Raw genomic sequence first — 7,354 nt, 5'->3', positions numbered from 1 at the left:
CGAGTTGCACAAGCGCAAGCGCAAGCAAACCCCAAGATGACGGCAAGAGCAAGAACACAGAGCCAGAGCAGACGACGATAAAAACCCCGGAGGATCGCAACGTCCGTTCCTGTCTGAATGATAACGGTCGAAGTATACGTCCTCCCCGTCGTATACGTCCAAGGCTGCGTTCCCGTCGTAACTTTTCACCACAGAGGACCCCCTCGGAAACATCACCACACATCTCGATCATCAGGCTGTAGCACACTTCCCCCGCTCCCCGCTCCCCGCGATCACCGTGACCACCATCACCGCCGAAGCCTCCGTCCCCTCATTGTCCACCCCATACCCATCCCATCCCATCCCATCCCCCACCACCACCAACGCCCACCGCCCACACCACCACCACCACCACCGCCCCCACCCAACACCAACACCCCCTCCCGAAAATCCCAACACCCCCACCACCACCCACCACCCCCACACCAGTCCCTCGACCAAACGCGTCATCGATCATCACCGTTCACCGGTAAACCCCACCCTTAATTAAGCTTAAGCTGCGACCCGTCATCCGTCAAGCGTCGACCCACGGCAACCTCGAGGGGGGGCCCGATAAGTGACCGCGATTGCCTGAAGGACTGGACGGGACGGGACGAGAATTACGAGCAGGCGGCAGAAGCGGGAGCGTGAACAGTGAACAGTGAACAGTGAACAGGGGACGGTGACCGCATCAAAGAGTAACAGCGCTGGCAGTTGGGGGACTTGGGACCGTCGAATCGGACTGTTGGCTTGAGATGGAGCGAGGTCATTGGGATAGGAAGGAATGGGAGATCGGCGGTAGTTGTATACGTTGAAGATGAAGATGAATGATGAAGGACGGGACGGGACGACGGGGTCGAGGGTCGACCGTGCGTTGAAGAAGTGAGAAGTGGAGGTATGTCGTGTGTGGATGTATGCGTGTGGTAATAGTGTGGCGAGCACGATGGGATGAGCGCATCGATGATGATGAACGTGCAGTCTCACAGATCAGAACTTTGACAGACAGAACCACATCCAATCATCCAAGTCCACAAGTGTTCACAGGTTCACAGGTTTACAGACTAGCACCATCGTGACCTCCACCTATGGGTTCTTAGCCGAATGAAAGGCGAGGTCGTGGGAGGAAGTGCAACGGTCGAAGTGCGAAGGTGCTGGTGTTTGTCGTTTGTCGTAAGAGTGTAAGAAGGGGGTATGACGCGATCGGGTGCAGGGCAGGCATGTAGAGGAGAAGCCGGGGTTCGTGTTCGTCGAGGATTTGTGTGGGATCGATGGAGATGGAGGGTTGGAGAAGAAGCAGGGTGGCGAGATGACGACAGATCAGGCGAGCACGAGCACGAGCGGGGCGTTTGAAGGTGGCACAGCACAGCACAGCACAGGTAGAGAGCGCGAGCAGCAGAGTGATGTAGAGGTCGCGGAGACAAGGCGAACAGAAAGGGGAAGAAAGAGAAAGAGAAGGAATGCAAAACAAACACTCACGTTTCCGACGAAGAGTTGGGTGCGGGTATCCTTGAGAGGCATAGGCCTGCCGTCTGGTGAAGGGCGGGAGGAAGTGGCCATCTGGATGACGGCGTCGATTTCATCGCTCGTCGGGGCGTTGATGACGGGCGGACTTGTGGGCGACTTTACGGAGAGCGCGGAGGACGGTCGGGAGGTCGGGTCCTGGTTTGTGTTGTTGTTGGTGTTCATGTATTGGATTGGATGTCACGGATTAGGAAAGGACGGATGAGTGAGAGTAAAGAAAGGGAAAGCGTACGGTCGGATAGAGATTCATAGTTATTCGTGTATATTGGGAGACGGGAGAGAGTGTGGGGATGATTCGGGGAGGGAATGTTAGTGGCGGGAGATGGACTAGGGCTGCTCCACCGTCGCCGTCGACGCGGAAAAAGCATGCGAAGGCCACCCCGGAATCGACGTCATAAGTCCCCCTCCTCCAAAATTATGTCATCTCCCCTCCTCCGCACACCCTCTTCCATCCCCAACGTCCTCGCCGTCGACGACCGGTGCTCTCGACGACCGCTAAGCTCGATAGCTCGTATTTTTATCCTCCTTTCTCCCTCTCAACGCTATAACGAACTAGCCAGGCTACTCACCCACTACAAATATCTGACATCTCGCATATTCCTCCGAAGCTCAACTCTCCCACTCGGTCCGACCTTCGATTCGTCCTCTCGGCTCCGCAAGCGATTGTGCTGTCCAGCGAAAGTCCGTCCTCACGTCGTGGTTTCGCTCGAACAGCAACCAACCCGAATGCAGCCCCTATATATCCTCTCCCAACACGCACCCATTCCTGGATCCCTACAGTCCAGGCCTTGCTCTCTCTCTCTCTTTTCTTGCCCTGATCAGTCACCACCGTCTCCTGCCAATGCCATGGGACTGCGAATTAGACTGTGGGACTTTGATTCTGACGTCACTCTTGCTCTCTGGGTAATCCTCCTGCTGCATCTCTATGTGTGAGGCTGCATGAGTCCTCTTGATATTGGACTCGTGGTCGTACGCGTCTTAGCTTGTACCCAAGGTCGACTATCGGTTTACTTACGTAGAGGGCTCATCTGAATGACCTGGCACATCATCATACATGCTTGCTCTCTACTATGCCCGTCAATATAGGAATGCAATCTTATGGACCCTTGACCATGCAATGACGATCCACTTCCGGTTCGACCTCGGTACGCCCTTGCCTTCTCCAACCTCATTCCTCCCCTCAGTCAAAGCCATCCTGAAATGCTCGACGGAGCGGCTAGTGCAGTCGTTGGAATATCTTCGCCGGGTTTATTTACCGGACGTGCGGGGTACGAGGCGAATCAAGGCGGCTTCCGCTTTGAGATCTAATGGAGGCTTGCATGCGTCGAAATCGGAATCGGAATCGGAGTCGCGTTCTTCTAAGGCTACAGTAGACGAAGAGCTCGAGTCCTTACGAACGGATCCTTTCGAGCGATCGTACGCTACCCGCTGGTTAACCTCCCTCGTCGACGTCCTCGTCTCTGCCAGCGAGACCTCCGAAGAAAGACCAATAGACCCTTCGCCTCTCTCGGCGACTTTCAACTCTCAGTCTATCGACTACGAATCCGTCATCCAGCTCGCCGCTTGTATCCTTGCAGTTTGCGCTGGTACGGCTGCCACAGGCGCGGTCACTCGGACGTACGCGTTCGAAGGCTCGGTAACGATCAACTCTCACTACTGTTTTCCTCGCTCAAAAATTGATCATTGACCATGGAATAGCGATGCATGTATTGTTGCCATCCCGAAGTGTAACCCTGCTCAATTGTGCTCGAAACTCTTGATCGCCACAGTGGCCCACATTCGAGCTCGGCTGAGTGGCAGTGAGTTTGAACAGGAGTCGCGAAGTAATAGACACGTCGGTAGCTGAGCAAGATCGACGCGTTTCGACCTGTCTCAACTTGCCTGCCCTCTGAATCCTCGCTGTAGCTCGAACAAGGAACCGTCAAGACCTAGGCCTCATTCGACCTCGTTCGCTTCGAGTTGCTTCCTACTCCAAAGTCACGGTCTCTCAGAGTCATAAACCTCCTTAGACAATTCGATTCGCGCACATTCAAAGCCTCCCCACAAGCGCACACCTTGTATTGTTATCAGAATAAGCAAAGATCACGACCTTCTGGGTAATACGCAGTATGTATACCTTGTCTCGTCTTGGTCGTGGCCGTCTGCATCGCTGACCATGTCGCTCGGTCGTCCACTGGCATTCTGATTGACTGGTTGACTGATCGACTGGTTGTGTTGCTCCGAATAGCGGGCGAACGTTGAACATCGACATGGGGATCATGCACATGTATCGAGTCGCGATGGGGTATTTGAGGCTCTCACTCGAAAGACGCTACGATCTTGCTCTGACCGTTTTTTGTATCGATATCGAGAATGACGAGGTAGAAAGGGACGGGAGGGAGAGAGGGTCCCATTCTTCTCTCTTCGACCTTTCGACGGCCGTGGCTTTGGATATTCTTTCGTCTGCTTTTGTGTCAGCTTACTGTAAACTCAGCTCGACTTGTTGACAGTGTGGGTGAGATCGCACGTCTTCCCACTCACACATCCGAACTGGCATACCTCCGCGCATTTCGACCATAAGTATATACACCGTACGCGCGTCTATTTCACCCTCTTGTTGACGTCCTGACCTAGCTCACTCCAGCCATATTAAAGTTTACATAGAGTATTCTGTAGTACACCAGTAAGCACACACTTCCTACACCTCCCTCACACCCCTACGTTCATCCGCTCACTCCCGCAACAATTTACCTTGCCCGCTAGACCTCTGAGCATGCATTTTGGACTTGTCGCGACGACTTCACTTGATCTCGATGCGACTACACATATCATGAAGAAAGAAATGGGACTTACGAAGACTCGGAACCGGGCTGATGCCTTTGCGTCACTGCAGAGTATATAGTATTTCTGCGTGCGACTAGTTCTCGATGGCCACGAATCTTATCTGAACGACGGTGCTGGTTTCGATCCCAACGATGCAATGTAAACGCTATTCGTAACGGTACCGTATTATATACAGTACCATCGACCTTGACTGCTAACTTACGTGCTCAGATCCTGGCTTGTGATCTCTTGTTTTATCTTGCACGGCTCAGGATGGAATATTCTGCTCAGAGGGTTCATCGACATCTGAATGACCGAGCACAACATGATATATACAGATATACATACAAGCCCACCATTGGCGACTCTCCCTGCTGCTCCCCTTGCTCAAAGTTGCTTCGAGGTCATCAGCATGCAATGCTACATAATGATTGACCTTGACGGAACCACCATATCGGGATCATTGGTATTTCTCTGGACATGTTGTTGTAGTTGTGGGGTTCTCATCCCGTTTGCGAATATGATGTTTCGACACCTCACTTTGATCCTGTGTATACGGATATATCAGGACATATATCTGGCTAACCTTCTTGTATACGCATCCTACTCGGTTCAAACTCGCGGTACAGCGGAGCTACGAGGTAATGTATAGAATCTCGACGGAAGCTTGACCTCTGTATCTCCAGGGCTGTTTTCGTTCAGAACCAGACAGTAACCGCATACAAGCCTGTGCTCGTTCCAATCTCTGGTAAGACGTACGTACTCATCAGAAACATCGAACAAGAATAACTTGAACGTGAGATGCTCACTGCTTCTGACAGAGGATTCCACAATATTGAGTCATGCATGTCTTGCATCGCTTCCGTCGCTTTCGTCCGCACCCTCGCCGCATGCATGTTCCATCTACATGACAGATCGTTTGCAGACGATCTATGAAGGCGCACGCCAGAGCGAGGGGTAAATCCGTGAAGGGCCTCTTGCCCGGAGCTGATGCCGTAACTGTGGTGCTTCAGGACCGTATGATATATCCAGGAAAGCATATAATATGCGCGAGCGAGGCAGATCATGGCGGAGGATGGGTATGAGCTCTGGCGAAGCCAGGAAGAGTGTATTCAGGTGGCGAATAATGCTTCCAATTAGATCTATCCAAAGACGAGATCAGCAAGGCTTCTTTGAAAAAAAAACAAGACCCAAAGTACTTACCAAATGCGACCGCCCTGTTGAATCCTTGAAAAAAGAGGACCTCTAGCCCATCGAGGAGCTTGGCTTTCCGACAAAGTCGGATGAACGGCTCACGGTGCATTGCCCATTCTGTGGTAAGTTTCCGAAAGATAGTCTCCACGAGGAGTACGACCCATTCTTGAAATAAATTTGTGCCAGTGTCTGAGCCTTCAGACGGTACCACCCTGTGAGGCTCTCTGAGAGCAAGGAACAAGCCGTCAAAAAGATCTTGACCTCGACACATCGCTCGAATGAAGGCGTCATCAGCATCAGATCTGCCCCACTATGCCGCTCGGAAGAGATATGCCAGGGCTCTGTTGACTTCGGAAAGATCTGCAATTTCCATTGTCGGCAGACGTTTCTCGAGTGCTCGAACAAACTTTCGTGCGGAACCGTCCGGAAAGCCACGGGTGAACGAGGCGATGATGTGTTGTGGGACGGGGCGTATCTCTCTGTATTCTTGACAAGCTTCAACTACACCTGGGATAACCTGAGCTTGGGGCCAGAACACCGTTAACAATGGGGTCAAGCACCCTATGAAGTCCCTAGTCTCGGTTGAGTGTAGCCACATGCGCGTCAATACCGCAACCGTAATGTCGTTAGGGGAATCGATAACGCTACAGCGACGCTCAATCAGAAAAGTATGTTTCGCCTTATAGAGTAAGCTAGTACCCACTCAAGGATAGATGGGTCCATGGAAAGCATGAATATGAGGAGCGCTCCGGTAATATATCGTTCGTCGACATGACACCACCCAGGCTTCAAACTGTACTGAGGCTTGAGCCACAGCTAGGAGCCGAGGAGAACAATTCGAACGATGGTGATACCGCGACAAAGACTTTAAGAACTTACCACTAACATAATCTCACTCCAATATTCTTTCATATCTATCATGAATCTTTGTCGGGCAGGACTCGCAGGATTGCCCAATTTATGGTTCGCAACCGCAGATCTCAGCGTTGTGAGTCCAGTGTACCACGACGCATGTTTCTACCGCATTGTGGTTAAGCCTAAAAGGCGTATATGGGGTTGAGCAATGAATGGACACTCACGTTCGACTCTGGTCCCGCACGCCTCTCCTCTTCTGACAGCAGAAGTACGAGCTCTCGTGTAGTATAACACAATGCCTTCACGATGCCTTCGTTTACTAGACCTTCCCACACGGAGTCCCATCGCATCGTAAGATCAAAGACAACGTCAAGAGCTGAATCAAGGTTCTGGAGTGATATATAGTAAGTACAGACGACATAAAAACATATGGGAAGGTACACTTACTGCTACGAGATCATCTCCCCACTGATTCGGATTTTCGTGCATAATCAGAGCAATGACACGCCGAGGGTTATTCCTTGCAATTCGTTGCCATTTGAGATACTTCGGAGACGGAGACGGTCCTTCTGCGAGCATCTTGGTCCTGAGCGAATCCGAGTCTGTCAAAGATCGACCTCGATTGTAGAAGCGAGACGGCGAGTCGAAGGCGAAAACCCCACAGTCGACTCGGAACGACGACAGAGACAGTCTCTTACCGTGGAGGGAGCGCTTTTCATCTAAAGCAAACGTGAGATAAAGTGTAGGTGGCGTATCCAGTGCTGAAAGTATAATCAAGCCTGGTGAAACGATTTCAGCTACCAGGGAAAGGCCGTCGATCTATGCAGTTGAACAAATTCACAGTCTCGCAACTTTGAAAGGAGGTTACTCGGCTCCTGTGGCACCGTGTGGCACCCCCCGCATCTCCGCCCGGCAACTTGCGCCTCTCCGTACAAGCCGTTCCATCTCCTCACCAAAAATTCTC

The 7,354-nt window shown here is 51.9% G+C and overlaps 3 protein-coding genes across 3 annotated transcripts in view; 1 reads left to right on the top strand and 2 right to left on the bottom strand.

Annotated features, from left to right (window-relative positions):
- STEHIDRAFT_52958 (uncharacterized protein) overlaps positions 1–1,536 on the bottom strand; it is a gene marked incomplete at both ends in the record, with an annotated part of 3,856 nt that extends 2,320 nt beyond the window's left edge. The window contains one exon of the mRNA XM_007301460.1: positions 1,495–1,536. Coding sequence (XP_007301522.1) covers positions 1,495–1,536 — 42 coding nt within the window. The remainder of the gene's footprint in view (positions 1–1,494) is intronic.
- Positions 1,537–2,656: 1,120 nt separating this feature from the next.
- On the top strand, positions 2,657–3,226 carry STEHIDRAFT_154574 (uncharacterized protein; the record flags this gene model as incomplete). The annotated part of the gene is made up of 1 exon (XM_007301748.1): positions 2,657–3,226. The coding sequence occupies one exon, from the start codon at positions 2,657–2,659 to the stop codon at positions 3,224–3,226; it is 570 nt and encodes a 189-aa protein (XP_007301810.1).
- A 2,619-nt stretch (positions 3,227–5,845) lies between these two features.
- Positions 5,846–7,206, bottom strand: STEHIDRAFT_166835 (uncharacterized protein; the record flags this gene model as incomplete). Its single annotated transcript, XM_007301747.1, has 6 exons — positions 7,089–7,206; positions 6,838–6,976; positions 6,615–6,779; positions 6,415–6,552; positions 6,239–6,351; positions 5,846–6,179 (listed from the first exon to the last, which is right to left on the bottom strand). The coding sequence occupies exons 2-6, from the start codon at positions 6,967–6,969 to the stop codon at positions 5,846–5,848; spliced, it is 882 nt and encodes a 293-aa protein (XP_007301809.1). The 5' UTR covers positions 6,970–6,976; positions 7,089–7,206.
- Between the last annotated feature and the right edge of the window lie 148 nt (positions 7,207–7,354).

The sequence above is a fragment of the Stereum hirsutum genome (assembly GCF_000264905.1).
Source record: "Stereum hirsutum FP-91666 SS1 unplaced genomic scaffold STEHIscaffold_4, whole genome shotgun sequence".
Taxonomy (NCBI): domain Eukaryota; kingdom Fungi; phylum Basidiomycota; class Agaricomycetes; order Russulales; family Stereaceae; genus Stereum; species Stereum hirsutum.
Note: the sequence above shows the minus strand (reverse complement) of the source record. Positions and strands in the feature narration are given on the sequence as shown.